This window comes from Pleurodeles waltl, chromosome 9, assembly GCF_031143425.1.
Source record: "Pleurodeles waltl isolate 20211129_DDA chromosome 9, aPleWal1.hap1.20221129, whole genome shotgun sequence".
Classification (NCBI taxonomy): Eukaryota; Metazoa; Chordata; class Amphibia; order Caudata; family Salamandridae; genus Pleurodeles; species Pleurodeles waltl.
Genome location: NC_090448.1, coordinates 1,050,107,647 through 1,050,132,716, shown reverse-complemented (window position 1 = coordinate 1,050,132,716; position 25,070 = coordinate 1,050,107,647). Strand labels below are relative to the sequence as shown.

At 44.3% G+C, this 25,070-nt stretch overlaps 1 protein-coding gene across 1 annotated transcript in view; it reads right to left on the bottom strand.

The window, feature by feature from the left end:
• Positions 1 to 25,070, bottom strand: part of PYGL (glycogen phosphorylase L) — a 141,523-nt gene that overhangs the window by 68,168 nt on the left and 48,285 nt on the right. Inside the window, exons 4-5 of the mRNA XM_069208675.1 lie at positions 14,121 to 14,199; positions 11,562 to 11,665 (exon numbers count right to left, since the gene is read on the bottom strand). Coding sequence (XP_069064776.1) covers positions 11,562 to 11,665; positions 14,121 to 14,199 — 183 coding nt within the window. The remainder of the gene's footprint in view (positions 1 to 11,561; positions 11,666 to 14,120; positions 14,200 to 25,070) is intronic.

Genomic DNA, 25,070 nt, shown 5'->3' with positions numbered 1-25,070 from the left:
TAGATGAGATAGCCAAGGGGATCTTGTGACCCCCCCCCCCCACTTTTGGAGATAATTCATGGTAATCATGTTATCTATTTTGATCATAACTACCTTGATAACAAGGTGGGTAAGGATGGCTTTACGCACTAGATGAACAGCTCTGGGTGACTGATATGGAGAGGTCTCTGGCTGAGTGTCCAGCAACCCTGGACAGTGCGATCTTGTGAATGCACTCCCTAACTCGTGAGGGAGGCACCCGTTGTCAAGGCTCTCTGTGGAACTGGGTCTAGGTAAGGCCGTCCTTTAAGGAGACTGTTGGTGTTCACCCCTGCAGAGAGAGGTAAGCTTGGCAGCAGACCAGCACTAGATCTTCCCATTGACCCTCCACTGGAGTCCATTGGTACGCCAAGCACTCCTGCAACAGATGCATGTGGAGTCTAGTCATGAGGTACTAGGACATGCATCCCCTTGGTATGATGACTTCATGCAAAGACTTTCCTCACTTATCAGTTGATGAAGCTCGAACTGGGGAATGAGTGCCTGGAAGGATTGAATCTGGGTGGCATTGTGTTAAGCTATCCCCCTTTTTGAGTCAAGGATGGCTTCTAGGAAGGGTTGCACTTGAAGGGGCTGGAGGTGGGATTTGACTACACAGATGGGAAAGCCTAGTTGATGAAGTAGGTTTATTGTGGCCTGAGCATGTTGGAATCACTTTTGATGAGTTGCGCTTTTGACGAGCCATTCGTCTAAATATGACAAATTTGCATGTTTATCCTGCACAGGCGAGCAGCTACCACAGAGACATTTAGTGAAAACACTAGGGTTGGTTGTGAACCTGAAAGAGAGCATTTTGAATTTTAAATGCTAGATTTTTATTATGAACCTGAGGTACTGATGATGCGCTGGGTGAAAAGGAATGTGGAAATAGGTGTCTTTGAGGTCATGTGTGGCCATGAAGTCACCCTGCTGTAGTAACAGAATAACATCTTGAAGATTGACCATGTGAAAATGCTCTGTGAGAATGTATTTGTTTAGAGGTCTGATGTCCAAGATTGGTCTCAAGGGCCCAGGAATAACAAAGTAAAGTGAATAGACATCTGTGCCTTGCTTGTGTATTTGAACTGGTTCTAGGGCCCCTTTTTGAGGAGTGCTTCAACTTTCTCCTTGAGCAACTGCTGATTTTCTGATAAGAGTGTGTGTGGTGAAATGTTTGGAAGTATGAAAGTGAGCTCCAGACAGTAACCATTCTGGTTAATGTCCAACACCCACTGGGCGGAGGTGATGTTCTACCAGGCTAGAAAGATCCCTTGTAGTTAACCCCCAACACATGTTTGGGTGGTCAGTGAGGATGGCTGGCAAACAAGTCAGGGTTTGGTGGCAGAGGGTTTGGTGAAATCCACCCTTGCCTCTACTCTTGCAATTATTGCCCCTATAAGAGCCCCTGTAGTATTCCCCTGTGCAAGGTGGTCTGTGCCTGGGGATGCTGGTGGGAGGTGTGTTTCTCCAGAGAGGTGGTTTTGGATCCTCTGCGATATGAGAAGCAGCAAATGAAGCCATGTTACGATGCAGTCTGCAACGCATCCAAAGCCACAGCTTCCTCATTATCCTTTACCTTTTCCAGGAGGGTGTCAACCTGGGGACCAAAAAGGTGCTCCCCCCTCCCCCTCCCAATTGAAGGGAAGAGTCAAGAGGTTTTGTTGAACCTCAGGTATAAAACCTAACACCCAAACTCAGGCATTACTCTGCAGGACACCAGAGTTTATGCCTCTGTCTGCAGTGTCAGCAGCATCGAGGGAGCAGCAAATTGTAGTAATATAAATTAGTTTTCCCTCTGTTGCAATCTGGTATGCCCGTTTCTTAAGCTCCTCTGGGAGATGTTGGAGGATCTCCTCCATTTCGTCCCAGTGGACCCTGTCATAGCGGGATAGGAAGCCAATAGAGTTAGCAATCCTCTAGTGGCTGGCGGACTGGGCAGCCAGGGTCTTGTATGCTGCATCTATTTTTTTGCTCTATATTTGGTGGAGGTGCCTCACCAGATTTTTTGGGCTCATCTGGTAAGCCGCTTACATGCCGCAGCAACTGCAGAGTCTGGTGGGAGTTGCACTTTTACATATGCGGGGTCGCTGGGTGACACCTTATATTTTTTGTCAACCCTGGGTGTGAGGACCCTCAAACTAACAGGGTCATTGAATATGTCAGGAGTATGATGTAGCTTGCCTATAAGCTTTGGCAGATATTATGCCGAGGGTTGGCTGGAGGAGACCGTTTCAAAAAGGAAGTCATCCTCTAAAGGCTCGGTATGTAATTGGGCCTTGTGAAGGGCAGCAGCCCTGCCTATCAGGTCGTGGTAGGGTTATATGGTAGACAGGGTTTAGCGGGATACAGATCTGGGTCTGTATCGGCAGGTGGTTCTGCGCTGCAGGAGTCCCACAGGCTACTTGTGGTTGGATGGAATACTCATCTTCACTCCACTGTGTAGGAGTAAACCCTCTAGAGAGTATGGAGCACATTCTATTGGTAAAGGCGGTGGCGTGTGATGGGGAGCAGCAGGAGGTGGTGGTGGTGGTGGTGGTGCGCGCTTATGTGCACCCGGCTTGTGGACTTGTCCACCTTCTTTTTCTGCTTTGGTGGTGTTTGGGCTTCCGAAGCTTCTTCGAATGAGAACTGTTTTTTGGCTGGCTGTGTCTTTTGAATGAGGAGGTCTTACAATTATATGGCCAGTGCCCGGGTGTACCATCCTATGTTTGTCTGGAGTCTATCTCCTCTTGCAGTCGTGAAGTACTGGTTCCGCAGGTTTGGAACCATGTGTATGGTTGCCGAAGGTGAAAGATTTCAGCTCTGGTGTTGAAGTCTTTGGTGCCGGTATCTTTGGTGCTGAAGGTGTCGGGTCCGAAAAAGGAATTTTCAGCACAGGGGCTGAGCTGTGTTTCGAAGACAAAGGCTTTGGCTCAGCTGAAATCCAATGGAGAAGGGGTCTGTTAGGGAGCATGCGACCTGTGCTGTTTTTTCGATGCCAAGGCTGGGTGTGTCCAATGCAGCTAGTCAGTGCCAGCACAGCCAAAGGGAGAGTAACCCAACCATAGTCTTTGACCATTCTGGGGTAGTTGGGTGGCCGCTTGTGAATGTCTGCTAGGGTTGTGGGGGAGGCAGAGATGAAAAGGTTACAGTACTCATGTGTTGAGCTGGAGTAAGGTCCTGCATCTCCAGTTCAGAGCCGGAGCTGTCCTCAGGAAAGAAGATCCCCTCATCAGCAGCCAACACCTGGGCATGTGCCTCCTCTTGAGGGTCTTCTGGTCTGAAGAGGTCTGGTGTATTTTCGGTAGGACATGGAGCTCTACAGTCATGCAGCGTCTTCTTTGACAGAAAAGACTAACGCCTCACAAGTAGTCTCCTCATGTTCATGGGAGAGGCACAAGTTACACACCTGATTGAGATCAGTGCATGGGTACTTGGTGTGGCAGAGAGGGCAGAAGCCGAAGGGCATCTGTTCCATCACCAGGTGGACATGGTCTGGAGGGAACGTCAAAGATGAAGACATCCCCCAACTTGAATCAGCTGCAGCCCTCCTGGGCTAAGACCCACTGGTATTACAGCTGACTCGAGTTGCCCTAACAAAGTCGATGTCAATGAACACACGAGAGAGACTGAGAAGAGCCGCAATTGAAAACTATACCAATGGTAGGGTTTAGAAAGAAGAAACGACAACGGTGTCGAACCAGACCAGAGGAGCACACTTCTGAATCCAAAGGCGTTAAAAAAAAAAGGAAATGAAGTCGGTGACCACGCGCATTACCAGCATGAGAAGGACTCACTCCACCTCGTGACTTGAAAGATTTTCTTATAAGAAAAACATATTTGCACACATCCAAGCCCAATACTAGGTGGCAGGATTGTGCTAAGAAAGTTTATCTACAGCCATGCATGCCTCGAACAATACATTCTGCCCTCTAGTCAAATCTCTACCCAAAACTCTATTCCTACGTCACTATCAATTTTGGGAGTGTGTTCTCCCCTTTGTCAACCCAAAAAACAGATTTCCGATTCCCCTGTCTGAAGTAAATAGGAACCATTTTAACTACACACAAAAAGTCTGAGAATAAATACATACACGTTTTTGGTGTTCACTACCCTTAGCAGATTTATGCTGCTTTGAAAGTTCTCCTTTTTGTGAATAGACAACTGTCGCTGGATAGCTAATTCCAATAGTTTAAATGCTTTGGCTCAATTGTCGTTCAGTGAGTCTCCTGTGCTGAGAAACCAAAGCCTGGCAGACAGCTAGGCAAGTCTTCTTGGCAGGGTGCCTGCTTGTGTGAAACAAATGCAAATGTGCATAACTTGCTAATCTGCAAATGAAACGGGTGTTTGGGAGCCGTTACTGACATTGATTGAAACACCAAAAGATTTGACAGCAAAATGTATTCTTTTTGAGTGGTAGAGTTACCAGCTGAGCTGTGAAGTCTGCACTTTTGGTTGTGAATGTATTTCTATGATGCTTACTATCCCTGATGAGGAGTTGCAAGGACAGTTCCATAACATTTTTTTTTTTTTTTTTTTTTTTTTAAATGTACTACATACAGTCTGGGAAGTACTAAAATCTATATTTGTAAACAACATTATCTTTTTTGCATTTTGTAGCAGTCTTATACTACGCGCAATGCATGTTTAAATGAATTACATATTCACAGTGCTTTTTGTCACAGACTGGGACCTCGTAGCACTAAAAATACTCAAGTCACTATTCTACATTACACCAACCAAGATTTAATTCTGTGCCCAAACTGTGGCCTTATGGAGGGACGGCTTCCCGAATGAAGGACGGAGAGTCCCCGGAGCCACATGCAAGGGTGAGTGGTGGTGCACTTCCTGATGTCGGCAGGTCCCACCAATGAATCCTTCACCTCATGATGATCCATAATATCACTGGATGGTTTTGTATACATTATTCCTTTTGATACACTTGCATGTACACATTAAGCAGAAGCATTTTTGACTAGGTCCAGAAGAAAGCGGCGACCTTCTCTATGGAGTGGACTTTCTATAGACCGTAACAGCGGGTATGGGTTTTCCCCCGCAGTGCTACGATTTTTTAATCCTTGCTCACAGGCGTGGAAATAAAGGGAACTGCACATCCCATAGCTAGCTGGGAATTTCCACCTTCACTCTTTTGCTCTGCTGTTCCCACCACTTCGGACTCAACATTACGATTTATCTCTATGACAAAAACATCCCTGAGCTCGTCCCTCTCAAAGAGGGTGTTGTAGCCCGTAGCGTGACCAGATATCACTGTACGGTCAGATTCCCAATGATGAAGGTATATAGTCCTTTTAAAGGGATATCCCACCTTGGTAAGGTCTTTTATCATAACAGTTTTCTTTCTAGATCCAAGGGTTCCTTTTTGTGATAGATGTATTGAAGTGGGGAGTTAACGCTTGCCGGTCTCTAAACCTCCTCAAACCCTCCTGGTGTGATAGATGCTCTCTGGTAAAACCCAGACCTCCGTGGTGCATTAACTAAGAGGTTTCATAAGGTACTGTAGTGCATTTTCGACTAAAAAAAAAAAGTTACAATAGGTTTTGTTTTTTAGTCACACCTTTGACCCCACACCAACTTTCACTGACCCTGACCCCGCCCCCAACTACATGTTGCATCACAGTTCTCTTACTTTTTAATGCACTTCAACTGTGAAATATGGGGGTGAGAGGTGGGGAAAATCTGGCTTATTAAATCAGGGTTATTTATTTTGAGAGCCATTAAGATTATGAAATAACCAGTGCAGAATTTATATGCATGTAAATCTATTTAAAACGCTATTTCACATCTTGTGGTAAAAACAATTTAAGTTGCGCTCACAAACAGCGCTATCTCCCCTCGCAGGTGTAACTTCTGCCACAGATCGCTTTGTGACTCAGGCCTTTAATATAAGCTTGGCTAAACTGAAAAACTTTGGAAACGTCTACCCACTTTGTAAAAATGCATTATTGTTGTCCAATTTGAAACTGGCGGCCAACTCTGAATAATTTTCCACCATACTAAAAAACACTATACGTGGACATTTCATTTAAAAGGAAAATGTGAACATTTTTAGTAGTTACACACTTCATGTTCGAAGGTCAGGTTGCAACATATTCAAACAGATTACTTTTGCAAAGGTCTCTGCAACGTCCAGTGCACCTTTCAACACCAAGAGGAAACCCCATGAAGTAACAGGGTGGCTGCAAAAGATTCAGTTAATGATTGGTCAACTTCTGCTTTCCCAACCAGCTTCAGAAAGAGGCATTTTTTTCTGATAATACCAGTATAAATACCTTCTATTTTGGGTTCACAACCATGATGATACAACAGTTCATTTCAGATATTTGTACATACGAAGACGGTCGACATGTTGGACTGTAGAGATCCTTCAGCTGAGTGGTCGGGTGCAGGGGGTGGGGGCCTGTATTCAGGATGTTAAAATAATCAAATTTGATGTAGTGCTTCATACCAGAGTTTTCCACCTGAAATCAGAGGTTCTTAATCAACGTCCATAGACCCCCCCCACCCCCCAATGAATTACTACTGGAAGCCGGGGACCCCTGACGAAGCAACTTCTAGCATTCTAACTTACAAGACACTAAACAAAAACGTGTACACAGATACACAAATTATTGAAATCTTGTAATTCACAAACAAAAACGTTACTGGTGATGGAAAAGTTGGAGCTTATCAAAATCGTATTTTATTTCTAAAATACGCAGCGATAGGATAGTGATGTGCTAGAGCCTATCTTTCTTGTTTCCAAGTCACACTCCGTCAGTGCATAGAATTGCTGCTTCAATTGAGACCACCAATAGTCCATACAAGATTTACTGCACTTCCAAAAATCAAGATAACAAAAATGTTTAGCTTCCAATTTCACATTTTCCCACATATACAGTTTTTAAAATTCAAAATTTTCAATCTTCTCTTGATGGTTTTTAATGTATATACATTTTAATAATCTGCTGATAAAAGCCACGGATCGCCTGAATTGGGTTATGGATACCTTGAGGTCTGCGAAACACAAATAAACAACTACTGCCTTAAATAAAAGGTGTTACTATGATAACATTTATTGGTAACAAACTCCTCCAGCTTGTGGAAAACTATCTGAGGGGGATATATGACCCGCAGTGTTCACATTTTTAAGGCATCATTAACGAGCCCTCTGGAGGTTGGTTAGCTTTTTTTTTAATCTTAAATGAACTAGGTCCTTTTTATATCAACAGGAACTTTAAGGCACTGAAAGTTAATAGAAAAGGTCTGGACTTATGTGCGCCCTGGAGTTAGTCTAATACAAATTATGAGAAATAATCATGCATATATTTTAATAACTAACACATGTATCGAATTGTTGTTTCCATTATAGGTAATCTTTTTGCTCCAAGACAACCCATGTAACTACCAAGGCAGTGTCTCAGGTGAATCTTTCTCACTATATTTTTAAAGGCGACATCCATGAGGGGTGGGGTCGGGGGGGGGGGGGGCGGGTATGGGGAGATTTGAAGCCAATGAATGGTAAGTGTCCAGTAGTGGTAGAAGAAAATGTTTATTTCGGGGTATCACCCTATATAACATGGACAATTCATAAAATACGCACAATTCACAAAACAATCACATACAGTGTACAAACTGTGCAGTTGGAAATACATTATAATTAAAATAGTGGAAAACGTAAATAAAAAGTAGTTTTGAGGGGTAGCCCTAAACTTTTCTGTTGGAACTATACAGAAGTAAAAATTGACTTGTATCAGAAACAATTGCATGCTCGTATCAGCCCTAAATGCTCTTAAAGCTGGCTGGTATTGTCAAAACCCCAATTTGCAACAAAGATGATTAATCTATTTCCTTCCAGCTGAGTAACTGGGACAGAAAAAAACACCACATGTTCGATATTGTCTTTCCCTGTACCACATGCTTTACACAAACCATTGTTGGGCTTCATATTGCCCCACTTACAGATAAAACAATTAAGCAATAAACTGCCAAATCTAAAGTTCATATGAAAAGTTTTAGTCCTGTAGGGAACAATTCACCTAGGTATGCTTCAAAACATGGCATTGGGCTAATATCCAAACATTTATCTGACAGGCAACCAGACTGAGCATTTGTTCGCTACTTTTCTACAACATAGGCCCCAATAGAGCTTCTTTATAATATCTCTTGTTGCTAAGTTACTAGAAATAAAGTCAGTACACATTCTTTCCAACCCAGAGCCATAAACCACAACTTACAATGAATAAGAAAATTCAGAGTAAGATCCCGGTCTAGACTTAAAATCTCCTTTAGTCCACTCCTGAAAGGGAAGTTTCCATATCTGGGGTTATCCACAGTCTGACCCAATACAGTAGCACCCTAGGGATTGCCAAGTTCTCAATTCGTTTCAAGGATACGTCAAAGTAGAGTGAGAAGACCTGGGTGCTCCGCAGTAGGTTTAAAAAAAACAAAAAAAAGTACCTACCAATTTTTTTTGAAAATGAGCTCTTTAACATTGGCCATTCCTCAGATTTCTGCCCATAAAGGGCTGGAAACTGTGCTGTAGCGCTATAGACCTCACAAGCTGGACATTTCAAGCTAGTTATTGTTGTAGATATATACAGCTTCACAAGTGCTGGGGCTCTATGTGCAATTATTGCCTTGTTTTCTGGATATTATAGGGACCAAATTAAAGCGTGATGTATCCTAATTCCTAGGTAATCTACCTCTTCTATAAATGATGTCTCCCAGTCTCAGATTGCTATAAAAGGATTTATGAGGTCTAAATGTCACAAACTTTGTCTTAGGGCAGGGGTCTTCAAACTGGGGGGCGAGCCCCCCTAGGGGTCCTCAAGTGGTCCCAGGGGGGGCGCCAGGCTCTGGCCAGAAGAAGCATTTCACAGATAACAGTGTTTTGTTTTAAGCAGAAACATGTTATTGCATTTTTAAAATGGCAACAGTACTTACCTGCAATGTTTAAATATATCTAGACATATTTAAACATTGCCATCTTTATAAAGTATTTGTGAAACATTCTGAAGGGGGGGCCCAGTGATTTTTATTTTTCAACTGGGGGGGCGCGGCATTAAAAAGTTTGGACACCTCGGTCTTAGGGTGTTAATCTCCAAGCCCCTTGTAGCTCAGAATGCTTGAGACCTGTTCAGCAAATGTTGTAGTCCCAGTGGGGTTCTTGAAAGGAGCTGTAGACCTGGTGTAAATGTACCATTGAGCCTATGAGCATCAAGGTACATTCAGCCCTGGGATAAGCATCTCTTGACAGGTATTCTGTTGGTTACTTCACCCTTCTACCCGCATCTCACTTGTGCGCAGTTATTTTCATGCAGCCTGGCAATAATACATAGTAGTACATAAGGAACCCTCATTGACTTAAGGGAGTCTCAGAGTTTAATCCCAGGAACTAAATCAAAAGCAGCCCCCAATTCGACAAAAGTTAAATACAAGTGTGCTTTGGATAAATGGATATATTTGCATAAAATAAGGGAGTGTCTAAAGGCCTAGCCGACTAGTCTCACTTTGACTGTAAGACCGGCCTGGAAAGGCAATAAGATCTCCACCCACTCACGAATCCCCGTAACTTTTCCAGAACCCTTTTATAGGACACCTATCAATTATCCCACAGACTAATGGGCCTATAATTGGAGGAATTCTTCATTTCACCTTTTTAGTAATTAGGATAATTTCTACCCTTTCCCAGGAATAGGGGAACCCGCCTTGACGGGATTTGACAAAAGATAACATGTACGGGGCCAATACTGTAATATTCAAACGAGTTAAAGGGCCTAGTTTATGCTGTGAAAAATAAGCGCTACAACAGCAGTATGAGGACTCACAGCAGAACTCAACAGCATTGTGTGCTGGACAGGTGGGTTGTGCTAAAATAATAAACCTTGCGTCTTCCTGAATCTTTGATGGCGTTTAGTCCAGAACAAACATGCTGATGTATGATTAAAGGTGGAAGACTGGTCTGGAGAATCCAGGGATCAAAGGGTCTTTATGGAGCACAGAGCAGGTAAAGGACACTTCTTTGAGCTTTTAAACCGTGCAACCAACAACGATTTAATATTTAACAGCACCATACACTTTTGTCCTTTTACCATATGTTTTACGACAAAGCATTCATACAAAGAGTTCAATTTCAAATATTTTCCAGGTAAAAAGGTTCCATTTGTCATTCTCAAAGCTCCAGCACACAAGTAAGCAATCCCTACAGCTAACAATCCTGAAATACGATTCAGCAATGCCTCGGGTGGCTCGGGCTGTAAAAAGGAAACTTTCCAGAAAAAAAAAAAAATACTGGAACAGAGTAGTAACTAAATCCACAAATGTGGATGTCTGTACTTTAATTAGAACTTGTGTCATATATGAGGATATGCAAGCAAACTTGAAATTGATTATATATGTAAAATAATTAAGCTATTTTCTAAAATTCAAGCCATGAATCGTGATTGGCGGAATTTTATTCTTGTCAGGCGTACTTGCAACTGAATTCAGCCAAAACAGATTAACTGCTGCTTCGTAACGTTTCGAAGCAGACAATCAGCAAAAGAAGAAGAATACCGACCCACTCTAAAGTTTTGCTTACAAGAGCTAGTTTCCAAACCTTGCTACACATACAAATATCTTCCTGTGCAGAAAGGAGTAAATGCATTTGTCCCCATTGCGGAATGGGGAAAAACACACCAATATTGAATGAGGGTGCACGGAAGAGTTCCTCCGAAAGTAAATATTTTGCTCACAGAAAAAAAGTTCATGTGCAGAAGCTCATTTGCATCGTATTTACACATGTCAATTTTTCCACCTGGTAAAATTCTGTATTTACGAATGTAACACGTTGCAGTACATGAAATTTAGGACCGTTAAAATATACAAGTACTTGTGTGATTCAATGTGAACCCTTGAAAAGTCGAATAAAGTCAATCTACAGAAGCAAATTTTTGACTTACTTGGTGTGAGCCTTGTGACTCCAGCCATAGATGTAGGCCAGCATTTACAAACATTGTTTCAATGAGCAATACATTTTTTATTATTACCACTGCATTTTTTAATTGATTAATTTAGAGTACAGGTAATGTGTAAATGGACTCCTTGGCTAGCATTTTCAAGAACGGAGGAAGGGGAGAGCGTGACAGACGCCTGTAACTCATTTTCAAAATGAGGGAAGACTTCTGGTTCAACATTCTTTCCTTGCTAGTATTTTGGTTCCTGCACCCCACTGAGAGATAACCTGGTGGACGCTGATTATGCACAGAATATTGCTTGGTGATCAGCAGTGTCTTATGGAGGAGTGACCATTGTTCTACAATCCCATTTGCGAAAGTAAAAGAAAAATCTAGGGACTGTCAAAAAGTCATGAGGGACCTTTAATGGGTGGTACCATTTTTCCACAAGACAGAGGGAAATGGATGCACAGGTCCTTATCTTAGCTGGTGAGGTGACTATCTAGTCTAATTTCACCTTTCAAAGAACATCTCAGGATGCACAGGAAACACATTGAACTGTCATAGTCACACAATACAGGCTACGCATGCCTGAAGATGGACACTAAAATAAAAATTCTCCATCAGTACCTGCCACCCTTCTCTGATCTTCTGGTTGAAAATTCCATATTCATATCTTATACCATAACCGTAGGCTGCAAGTCCCAGGGTTGCCATTGAATCGAGGAAGCATGCTGTCAAGAACAAGAAAGGCCACATTACCTGAAGTAAACCTGAAGGGTGCAGACACAAGAGCACCTTGCACCAGAGTAGATTCAGAACAGTTGTCACGGTAACACAGTTGCAAAGACACGTTCCTGTGTGACAACACAGCTTTCACAAAGGGGGGATAAACAGCACCACAACCAGTACACTACATCGTAAAGCACATAGGTCAGAGTCTTGGTACACCAGTCTATGATTTAAGCTAATGCCAGAAGACTGACAACTTTAGGAGTGCATTTTGGACCACTGCTTGGCTTCCCCATAATACTGACTAGCTATATGCCACATCATGTGTCTCTCACTGGTGGGAAGGAGCAGAACTCGACTGGGAGCCAACTTCAGCCCTACAAATGGTTTACTAGGAGGCTCATATTGCACTGTACAAGTGTAGCAAGCAAGTACAACCCTCTATAGGAGGGTTTACGGTGTTCTCCCACCCTCAACCCATATTTTTTTAATTTTATTTTTATATTATTATTTTTTTCCCCCCCAATCGGGCTAAATGACAATGCAGAGAGCAAATTATCAATCTATTTTTCAAAAAGCAGCAGGTTTATTGTCGTTTAAGAGACACCTACAAAATGTTCCAGTACACTAGGGTCATGAGCATTACGCCTATCATGTGAAGGATTTTAAGATGCATTGGCTCGTATGAGCATAGCTGTAACCTGCTCCAGAAAATTTTCTTTTCCAACATTTCCCACATAAAGAGCTTGTCCCTGATGTTCAAGTGCCTTCCAGTTTGGCTCTCAAGTTAAGAAATAAATTGAAAAGCCGAAAACTGTTTACGTTTTGATACTAAGTGAAAGTCACTTGCCCCTTGTCTTAAGTTGAGCTTGGTACCTGCCTGTAGTCTTTGTTTGGAAACAAATATGTAATTGTTACTAGTGGTAGTGCACAAATTTGAGTCTTACTTACACTTGCTGAGCAGGTCTTCAATTAACTTTTGTGTAGGAACCATTGGTCGATTGACTCATACTATTATTTTTTCTTGTCAAACCTTTTCAGGCTCTTGCGGCATGCAAGATTTCCTGGACACCTGTAACATAATCAGGTGATGCTCCAGAGACCAGAAGAAATAAGGGTCCAGTAATACAACCCAGTCATGAGTTTTGGTTTTGGGCTCTGCAGCCAGCTGAACCCTGGGAAGATGCTCCTGGATTAGCCTTACAATCTCGATCCTGCTCCAAACCAAGACCCCCGTGGCCATTCAAAATAGTCAGGGGTCCTCATTATGACTTTGGCGCGCGGGAGAGGCCCCCCCGCTATAGTCCCACGTCAGGATGACTGCATATGCGGCCATCCCTCCGTGGTACCTATTACGAGTTACCTGCTGGGCCGGCAGGTGGAAACAGTGTTGCCGCCCACTGGCTCAGCGGAAAACACCACAAAATTGACATCGGCTCGTAATAGAGCCGGTGACAATGTTGCAGTGTGTAGGGTGTGATAGCACCTGTCGTGCTTTGGGCAGTGAAAAGCGAGACAGGGTTGTCCATTGGGGCACCTATACTGTCCATGCCAAGTGCATGGGGCCCCCAACACCCCCTTTCCATCAGCCTTTGCATGGCATTGGGACAGCCATGCAAAGGCTGGCGGAAACGCAGGTCGTAATCTGGAGGGCAGCACTGCTTGCAGCGCTGCCTTGGCAGATTGAGACCACCGGCACGCCAGTCCGTCCACTGGCGGCACAGGCAGTCGTACCGTGGCGGCTCTGCCACAGTCATAATATGGTGATCGGACCGCCTCTGTCGGCCGTGGTCAGAGAGCCACCGCTAGACTGGCAGTCCATGGACCGCCAGACTCTCAATGAGGCCCAGATTGTCCAAGCAAATTTACAACCTTCACACACCAGCCATTACACTTATCTGTGGATAATAGTGGCTAGGTTACTATGTTCTTGTGATAATGGATCTCCAGACTAATAATGGCTTTTACAGTTCCCATGTTCTGGTGACAATGGTCTTTAGGTTGCTATGATCTAATGAATATAGATCCCTAGGTTCCTATGCTCGGATGACAATGGTCTCTAGGTTACTGAGTTTTAATCGCAATTAATCTATAGCTGCCTATGTTCTGATGAAAGATCTTCAGGTTTCTAGGGGCCTATGTTCCGTTAATGGATCTCTTGATACCTTTAGTCTTGTGACCATGGTCTCTAGGCTCCTAAGCTCCTGTCACAAAAGTCTTAGGGCCTGATTACAACTTTGGAGGAGGTGTTAATCCGTCCCAAAAGTGACGGATATACCACCAGACGTATTACGAGTCCATTATATCCTATGGCACTCGTTATACGGCTGGTGGTATATCCGTCACTTTACCGTCACTTTTGGGACGGATTAACACCTCCTCCAAAGTTGTAATCAGGCCCTTAGTGCTCCACTTTTTGCATCTCATTATTTCATGAGCATTGTTCAACTCACTTACCAGCAAGCCTGCCCAGACCGCCATTGCCAAGACCAGCGTCTTCTTCCATTTCCTCGAGCTCCTCTATATCCAATCCAAGCTGAAGTACAAAAACAAATTATCACTATAGGAACGCCAATATTATTACAAAATTAGCTATGTGTTTGTTTTGCCATTTAAGTCACGCTACTAGCAGTGGTCTTCAAACTTTAATGCTGCGCCCCCCCAGTTGAAAAATAAAAATCCTTGGGGACCCCCTCAGAATTCTTTGCAATTATTTTATAAAGATTGCAATGTTTAAATATGCCTAGACCTATTTAAACATTGCTGTTCCGTACTGTTAACTTATTAACAATGCAATAACATGCTTCTTCTTAAAACAAAGCCCTGTTATCTGTAAAATATTTCTTTTGGCCAGAGCCTAGCGCCCCCCCTGGGATCACTTGAGGCCCCCCAGTTTGAAGACCTCTGCGCTAAAGGGCAACACGCTGACTGAATGGAAAAAAATCATTACATGAAGTAGAATCTAGTGCAGCTGATGCATAAAGAAGTGCCTTACAGAACCCCTGAGGGTTTTGGAAAAGAGTCTTACTGGATAAAGGTGTGAGGCAAGGATTTCAGAGACATAGACTACCTGTGGTAAAAGCACATTCTTCGGAGAGATAGAGGACTTGGAAAAACTACAGTTTTCCAAAGAGAGTTGTCAGGTGAGAAGCAAAACAACAAATTCTGAGGGCATATTCAGCTAAACGTATGCGTTGATGGGTATACCTTCATAATAGAACTACCAAACAAAAGAAAATGCAGTTTAACCAATTTCAAACATACAGAGGAGTTGGACGTACTACAGGGTGCACGCCCAAGAAGCGACAGTAAGTTTACACTAGTCAAGTAAGAGACATCTTAAAGACTGATTAAAACGATCAAAGCACACAGGTTGATACAGAAAAGAAAAAAAAGATACGTCTTCTGAGCAAATGATCCGTAGTCCAATGAATTTCTCTCACTGTGCAGGAGCACATATTTAAGAATTAAAATAGGAAGAAAAACAGCAGGTGTCTTATCCTTCTATGGCAGTGGTTCCCAACCTGTGGTCCGGGGACCCCTTTGGGTCCACGAAGCCTTCTCAGGGGGTCTGCGACTGCTTAGACAATCAAAAAATTATAACAAATATTGACAAATTAGGTCCCTAGCTTCCAGTAATGACTCAGGCGGGGTCCCCGGATTCCAATGATGATTCAGTGGGGGTCCCTGGGTTCCATTAATGTTAAAATGGGGGTCCACATAAATCAAAAGGTTGGGAACCACTGTTCTATGGCATACGCGTTGTTTAATAAATCATTAGGTATTAAACCAACACAGCAAAGTAAAATCAAACATTTCAGGGCTGTACTTGTGTAAATGACTAATTGAAAGCATAATGTAATCCCAACTGCTAAAATTCATGTTCATTGTAATTTAAGATGTTTTGGGGGTTTATTGCTTATATAAAATTGATCCCTGCACATCATGGACCTTTAAAGTGATTTTAAAATATTCCTATTGCACACACTGTTGAATGTGAACATGGACTGAGAATCTAAACGCAAGCTCTTACATGGCCATAATACCAAACAGGTTTTTAGAAGAAAAAAAAGTCACCCTGAGATAGGTATGATAGCCAGATCAATGCATTTCGATTCATTATTCGTTAAAGTATCACAAGTGGATAGCCTGAAAAACTGCCATGAATTAGGCTCCTGTGAACAAAAGCTGGACACCTGTGCTTCTTATAAAGGGACTACAGGCAGCCAATGTTACTCTCCACACCAGTTCAAAGAAAGAACCAAATATATGAATCCAGTGATCAGAAAACATGGGTAGCCAAGAAGGCCATCTGAGCATGTGTGAATGTGCACGTACATATGTGTAATGCGTCTCTAGCAATCTGTAGATTCTTTCCTGGATTTGCTAAGGCATCAAGTAAAAGGTCTGCTAAAGTGCATACCAATGTAAATAACATGATTCTAAACTGCATCTGCTATAATACTGTCCCCCCTCCCCCGTACCACCGCCTAGTTTCCATTAGTGGTTCAGACAAGCAAAAAAAAAAAAAAAACACACAACACTTGCATACATCACAGGAGGAAAAGGACTTGTACGTGCTCTTGTTAAAGATCACATAATGTGGCACTCTGCACCCCCACTAATATGTAGGAAGAGATGATATATGTTGCTAAAGCGCACGAACAATAGAGTATGGGAAAATCTGACTGGCTAACACAGGCTTCCCCAACAAGTCGCTTGTGAGCTACTGGTCACTCCAACTACCTGTTAGTAGCTCTCCAGTGTGCTAACAAGCCTACTAAAATAGAAGCTTTTGTTATCCTGAAATAATTTATGTATACCAAACCGTAAAAGTGTGAATTGGAGACAAAAGTGTATGCAATTTCAGAACTCATGAGCTGATGGTTGCATTTTCAAAGCATTTTTAAAGCGGATATTTGAGCGATGAATCATGTGGTGCTGGGGAGACCTATTACTATTATTACCTTTTGTGTCATGTGCACTGTACCTATAGCTGTTAATTAGTACCCAAATAAAGGGATTACAATTTGGCAAAGGCTTCTTATGTTACTGCTGGCAACTCTGCCTGAAGCACTAAGTTCATCACTGCTAGTAATCATGCATAGGGTCTTGTTGCAATAATAATAATAAAATAATAGCTCAGGATAATTTTCATTGAAAAAAGTGTCTCATATCTGAAAAGGTTGGAGACCCCTGGAATAACTCATGTACCTTTGTAAATGTTGGGAACAGCAGAACTTCAGGTAGCTTTATCCAGTCAACCAAAGCAGACCTAGAAGGGCCTGGAGGGAGGAGATATTCAGAAAGTTAGCGTGCTTTTAGCTGAGATGGGATTTTCAATGCCTCCAAGAAGTCAGCTGACTTACTGCTAGAGAGCCAAAATCAGACTGATTTAGCTGCTGCAACAACTGATGACCATCAAGAATCACTCACTGAGGGACAATTGCAGACTTCTCCTATATTTGCAAATGACTATTCTTGCAGAATTACTTCCTCATGAATTGCTTCAGAGGCACACACAAGGATTTGCTTAGAAGAATAGCAACATGGGAAGGTGGCGCAAGTGTGAGTTCACACAGTAGGGGATGTAGGTTTATGAAATCCCCGTTTGAATGTTCTTGAAGTCAAAGAAAGAGTTGAAGATGAGATTAATTGCTGGACGTTCAAGGGAAAAAAATAAAATATATAATATATATATATATATACACACACACACACACATATATGCACACACATATATATATATGTGTACACACACACACACACACAAACACACACACACACACTGCCAAGATTAAGCAATTTGACCCAAAAACCTATATGCACATTAAAACTGGTCACCATTGAAAGTCAGGACTGAACTCCAAAGGGTGACGATAAGGAGTCTGCAATGAGAAGCTGGAAGTAAATTCACCAAGGACTCGTTAGGCCGGTGGGAATGTGCACTCCTTGTACCACTCATCTGTGGAGCAATTATTAGGACACATTCCTATAGAAACCTATACATACCCTGGTAGCTCAACCTTTTGCTGCCTTATCACTCTTCTGGGACTACTTAGAATAGTGCGCTGGACTAAAAGAATACAAGTGCGGGCCATAAAAAACAGCTAACCCATTTCCAGAAAATTCCTCCCTAAACAAAGGCAAACTGGATGAAGGGGCATTGAAAAATCAATACTTAAACAAGAAATTCAGTGCCTAAAATAAAATAGAAGTCCTCAATTTGCTATTTGCATACTCCTTTTGTACACGTGGGATTCCTTGCTCAAAATCTGTTTAAGATTTTTCTTTCAAAACATACATTTCTGCATGCATCATGAAGGCAGCATTGGTCAACATACACATCTTTGACAACACAATGAATAAAACAGTGCATTAAATACACAGCTGAAAGTTATAGCTGTCATGGGGGGGGAGGGGGGCAAGGATATGAGCCGCAGCAGCGAGGCAATTAAATTCTGATTAAAGGACATGATGCTTCACTCCAGCGGTGTTAAACGTCTTTTGAGAGATACTAGAAAACAACTAATCAAAATATGTGAACAAAAAGGGGCAGAAAACGGGGGCTGAGGTTGTGGGGTCTCAAGTCTATTTTCACATTGGTTAGAAGCGGGGGGAAGAGCAGGCCAAAACGAGGATGCGTGACCTTCAGCATATGTCCTTGCTGGGCGGGGTGTTGGATAAGCCCCGCCCCCCCCAATTCTAGTGGATCAAACATGTGTAGGGTGCAGAGCCTAGGGGGCTGAAATTATAGATATTCTAAGCGAGACATGTATTTGATCAGAGGTGTCCATAGGTGCAGGAACTTTGTGAAAGACAATTTATGAGTCCTCTGTTCCATTGCCATTGTGTGCCAAAGCTGTGTGAACTAGGACGCTATCAGAGGGGAACTTACACACTAAAGCTATTAGCTGTTTGGCCGCACCAGTCATGCGGCATATGAGGTACCAGTCTGCGAATGTCTCTGCTGCCAGCAATGTGGGGTGACTGCCCAGAATGACTGTACTAGTCCGCCGGGACAGGGTAACCTATGGTGCCCTAGATATCTTTCCAAAAGAGGGCAAGAGACCGGCATGTCCACCATATATGATGGAAATGACCCTTCAGAGCTCCACAGCACCAGCATGAGGCATAAGCCATGGGATAGATAGTGTGTTAGCAAGCTGGTGTGTACTACCACTGGAGCATTATCTCATCTCTTGCTGGGGGATGCTTCTATGGATCTGTGGGATTACTCTCCATAACTGCTCCCACCGTTTCTGTGCAATGTCCTGGGTGGTGTCTGGGGCCCAATTCCACTGACATGGGTGGTAGAGTAGGAGGCACGACTGCTGAAAGACCTCATATGTCTGACACCAGGCCACAGGTAACCTCGAAACAGTGTTGAGGTTTTGAGGGTACCAGTGGCCTGGTATCAAAGATGAGTACCCCTGGACAGTGAGTGTGCGTGCAGCACCTAGTACATTCCGGTTTGGAGGGGGGGGGGGGGGGATAAAGGCCCCAGTGTCATAGCTGGTGGTATTGGTGGCCGGCGGTTTCACGGAGGAAGAGTTCAGTTTTACCCCGGTCGGAAGGCCTAGTGGTTATCCCCTATAATAAATCCTGTAAAATTCTACATTTTCCCTTCACCCAGTCAGGGAGAGTCTTGAGGGGGAACTAGTCAGAAGTTGGGATTATGTGCAATGGGGGTATTTGGCGATGGGAATGTAGCCAATCCCCTGGCCACCACAAGTTTATTCTACATCTCCAAAAGCATGTGCGTTGGGGTAGCTATATAAACACTATGGGGGCGGAGCCGCTGTGGGAGCCACGCAAGGTCCCAGGGTGGGCGAGAGGTGACAGCCCTGCCCATGTGTACCCCATGTTTTTCCTCTCTCGCGCACTACCCACTCGGAGACTTATTGTAAATTGGCTGCCCAGTAGCATCTTGGATGTTGGGACAAGCAAGTCCATCCAGCTTCTTGGAAGCATAACTAGTGCAGTGGAAACCCAGGGGCACTTCCCCTTCCAAATAAAGGAGGGAAGGTCCCCCTGCAACTGTTTGATGTCGTCTGATGGGATAGGGGTATGTAGTGATTGAAAAAAGTAGAGAAGTCAGGGCAGTATGTTCATTTTCACTTTGTTAGTATGGCCCAACCATGAAATCTAGAGTGTGCCCCCAGAGCCAAGGGTCTTCAATTATTGTCCTGGGGTAGTGTGGCCAATTAGCCCTCGTACATGTGTCAAAGGGAATTTTAATGGTGAGACCTAAGTACTGTATGGAGTGGGATGAAGTGTCTGTAGACGATGATGGTGTTGTGTTGGTAGTGTGAGACCGAGTGTTTGGGCCTTGGTCAGGTTGATCTTATACCCAGATATGTGCTCACAGGTTTGGAGTGCTTGGACCATAGCGGGGAGGGAGGTGTCCGGTTCTATCAAAGCGAGCAGGAGGTCATCTGCATAGAGGAGGACCTTGATGCTGAAGGATTGTTTAAGGCGGATACTAAGTGGCTCCACCGCAAGGGTGAACAGTGGGGACAAGGGACAGCCCTGTAGAGTACACCTGGACAATGAGAAGAAGCAAGTTGTCTGGCCATTCACTCTGATGGAGGCGGTAGGCACTGAATAGGATGCCATGATCCTGCTGATCGTGACAGGACCCAACACTATCTTCTGCAGGATGGCTTTGTAAGAAGGTCTAGGTCACTCTGTCAAAGGCTTTTTCGGCACAGAGGTAGGACAGCAGGGATAGCGTGTCCGTGGGCCTTTTTGACTCAGTGAGCCAGGCATCGAATGTTACCTGAACCTTGTCTTTGTTGTATGAAGCCAACCTAGTCAGGGTCTATCAAACCCAGTAGTAGCCATTTAAAGCAGTTGGCCAGCACTTGTGTAAATTTTTGTGTTAGTGTTTAGTAGTGCGATCTGGCAGTAGGAAGAGCAAAGCGTGGAGTCTTTACGAGGCTTGAGGACAGGTGCGATTTCTGCACTGGACATAGTTGGTGTAAGGCTTGTGGCTTGGGTGAAAGAGTTGTAAAGCTTGAGCAAAGTGGACTTGAAGTTGCAGCATGAAACCCATATAAAAGGATGGAGTAAGTCAGTACGGGCCTGGGGGATTCGCCCTTGGGGAGTTCCTTAAGGGTTTTGCGGAGTTCAGCTTAGGAAAAGGGTTCCTCCAGGTCTTTAACCAAACTGGGGGTAGCAGCTGCCAGGGGCAGCTGTGGGGGTAGGAATCTATTGAGGTTTGGTCATCTCCCACTAAGGTGTAAAGGCTCTGGTAGAAGGTCAGGAAGGCTGCCTGCTTGTATGATTCCTTGACAACCCAGCCAGAATCATCTGTTTGAAACTTAGCGATGTATGACCTGGTATGCTGTTGGCATAGCCTACGTGCCAGCAGGGAACCCACTTTCTTTCTCCACCCCCATCTCCCACCCTACATTCTGGTAGTATTTTTGCATAAGCAATAAGAGGGACTGCTCGGACTTAACTCTATGTACCCCCGGAGCTGGCCCCGCGATATGGCCAGCTGCTGGTTGTTCCGTCAGGTAGGGTGTGTCAGTGCGTTGTAGTATGAGGATGTCCTCAGTAAATTTTGCCTCAAATAGTCATGCCTCCCGAGCCCTGGCTATTGCGATGGAGGACATTGTGCCTTGTATGGTAGCTTTAACCCCGTCCCAAAGAAAATGTGGGTAGATGTCTGGGTGGGAACGGAGCATGAAGTATTCAACAATAGCATCTTGAATTGCTGGCCGGTCCACTGGGTCCCTTAGCAGTTGGGAGGGCAGGCACAAGCATGGGGGAGCATGCGTTGTGCCTGAAAGTGGTGGCCAGTGTAGTTCTACGTGTGCGTGGTCCGAGATGGAAATATCAGATGTTCACGGACGTCAAGTTTCACAGCAAGGAAGAGGTGATAAATAGGTAGTCAATGCTGGAGTAGGAAAGGTGCACATGTAGGTAGGAAGAGTAATCCTGTGTGTCTGGGTGCAAGTATCTTCAGGAGTCAACTAGTGTGGCATCGCTGAGCTCTTTAAGCAGCTTAGACATGGCTCCTGTGCGTGTGCTGTGGGACTGCAGCACTGATTGTGCAACCCACATAAGTAGCCCCTTAATCATGACTCAGGCCTGCCATTGCAAGGCAGGTGTGTGGCATCCCTCTAGGAGCATTTAATTTCCAGGCCCTGGGTACATGTAGTGCACTTCACTAGGGGCTTGAAAGTAAATTAAATATGCCTGTTGGGTATGAGCCAATGTTACCATGTTTTAAAGAGAGCACATGCACTTTAGCACTGGTTAGTGGTCAAGTAACCAGAGTCTGAAAGCCAACAATAACTAGGTCAGAAAAATGAGGAGGAGGTAGACAAAGTGTGAGGTGACCATTTGGAGGGGGCCATTTTCCAACACCGTCCATCATCTGTTCTTTTTGTATATGTTGCCCTAAGTGGCAAGGGCATACCCAGACGTGGGTCCAGTGCGCAATATGCCACCAGATTCAAGCTGGCCTGGCTGATGAGGGGTGATACCCCGAAGTCGGACCCATGATGCTTGTTTATGGTCCAAGGATGATCTAATCTGGCAGTTCAGGCTGGCCTGTTCCATGGGGAGCAGGGTCAAGACTGATCTGCATATGGTTGGTTCCAAACTGGTAAGGGCATGGCAAGCAAAAAAAAAACTGATGGATTAAACGCAGATCTGTGATTGGGGGTGAATGTTTAATTTGTTCTGCATTCCGTCCGTGTAGTATGGCGCCTCTTCGGCGCTCACTTTTGCAACTCATATCACTAAAGGTACACAATTTTACTGTCGGCAACCTCTGTACCCTTGAGCAACAGAACTCCAGTTACTCAACTTTTCAGGGTCTATTTGACTAACCCACTCAATACAAGACTTTAAAAGCACGCACACATACACACAGGACACCACTATTAAAGACCTCAAGTTGTCTAATATGGTAGGAAACCACTTGCTACTGGGATGGCAAGAGGTCTCGGTTACCTGAAATGTAAATACCGAGACACATACATGGCACACAAGTGGCTGCTAAAAGGCTATAGTTGTCTGACATTTTTAGTGCAATGTGTGAGCAGGTGCCTGCACTTGTATTATTGTTTGGTATAACTTTCTTCGTTATGTAAGACTACCAGCCACTTATCACAATGAGCAGACATTCACTGCTTGAATTCCAGTCTATTGAAAAGTATAGCATTCATAAGATCGTTAATAGTTTTAACATTGAGGGAGGCTAGTGCAATCTCAGCAAAAGTATGTGTAGTCATTGCTTTGTGTGCACCTGAGCCAAAAATCACAGCAGAAAAAGACACGCCCAGAAAAAGGTGGAGGGGTGCCAGGACTGTTTCCTACATCTTGTTGGCAAGGCACGCTGAAAAAGCCCTGGTTTCATAACAGAACAATTACCCTTCCATTGAGCCTGAGCTGCCAACAAAGTACACTTCCTCAAGAAAGCAAATCAGGATAAGGAACATTCAGGGCCTGCTCCACGCTAGAACAAGTGTGCTGCTAGATACGGGAAGGAAGAAATGTGGCTAACAGGAAGGCTGCAGGGTTGCATCAGGGTGCGAGGACTGTGCTGGGGTGCCACACCCCCCTGATCTTGTGCTGTTGGGGGTGCAGTACACTGTAGATCTACGTTCAGATGTGTTTTAGGGACAAGCACGCCAACTGCGGACACAGCTGACCAGTCTCAAACTCAGCCAGCTTCCCCATTTAACATGCTACATTTAAAAAAAGCCCACAGGCATGGTTGTGAACTAGTATTTCATGCCAATACAGCTGTTCAACCCGTTGTGTTTGTTTTCTATTCAAGGTCCATTCACCTACGGTGCACGTCACTACGTGGTATTTTAAATGATGCCCCTCCTAGTTGACCAACTCTGCCCAGGCTCGGGGTGCTTCAATTCCCAGAACTGCCAAACTCGGAAAGAGCCTAGGAAAAATGCTTGACGCTAGCGGGCATTAAAGCGCAATGATGCACAGTTAATCCACACGCTTCTTTCCAAGCAGCTGCCAGGATGCACGGCAATGCACTATGAAACACCCCTTCCTAGCCCTTGATTTCTGACAGCTTCAGTTAAGAAATGCAAGAACCCAGTAGTTGTTAGAATTCAATGCACCTTTGTAAATGGCCGCCACTCGCTGCACACCGACATCTATGAAGTGTTCCGAGCCATGGCCCTCAGCCACGTAGAAAGCACAATGCCGAGTCACGGCCCCTCCCGGGGAACGGCTGCGGTTTACACTGTATACATCAGCAAACCAAACAGTTGCTGAAACTATGGAAATCAGAGCGAGAAGCCGAGGGAATAACCTTGTCCAAGGTAAACCCAAGTGGGCCAGCTTTCTTTTTTGTTATTAAAAGGGAATGTGTCCCTTCATGTTTGGATCAAAGAAAGCATCGCAACCTCTTCCGGTTTTGTGCAGATGTCCGAGCCTATTGCTTCGTTTCCTTATGCAGTTTCACATGAAACTCAAAGAAGACTTATAGGTTTAAGTTAGAAAAAAATAAAATTCTGAAAACCGCCTAAAGACGAGCGTCAAACAGCGCTCTGTGTAGCCGAGGGTCACACGAGGACACGGAGCGCCGCGCCAACCACGTCCTTAAAATCCGACCACTTCGAAACTAGGGCTGTTTAGCTCTAGAAACGAGAGCGCACGGTTGAGCACAGATGCTGAAAGAATACTCGTTTTGTATTCGGTTCGTAATGAGGCCCCATTAGCTAAAAACTACAGCAAGTCTTCTTCGATCTGCTGCACTCGGCAAAGGCTTCATTTCCAAAGCACCATCACGGAGGATTAACGCAAAAAAGGTAGTCCTATCCCTCAAAATGGGACGAGGGCTCAGAGTCTCCTATGTCTTACAGATGTTCACGGAGCTTCGGCTGCATGCAACCCCCCCCCCCCCCCCACCCCCCGGAATTAATGCCCCGCTCCCAAGCTCTCACATCACTCCCCCACCTCATAGAACTACACTGGGTACCCATCCAGCAAGGATGCCAAATCAAGCAGCTCGCCCACACCTACAACATTCTCAACACCAGACCTTTGTACATCAACAACAGTCTTCTACTCTCCCATCCAAACAGACATCCATGCTCAGCCTCACTCGCCTTCGCAGGAGTCCAACAAAATCTACAGAAGTCAGAAGGATACTCCTGCATCACCGCCAAAACCCGGAATTACCTGACCCAACCCATCAGGACCTCCGCCATCACTAATCAACTTCCATAAGAAACTGAAAACCTGGCTATTCAAGTATAAACTCCGCCCAACTTTCACTTATGCGCTTCGATACGCTCACAGGTGATACATTACACTCTACAAATCAATTTAACATAACTCTAGGGAAAACAAGCTTTTTGCAGGTCCCCACCCAACTTTTTTGACCTCTGTTGGACTACTAGCTGCAGGTTTTCA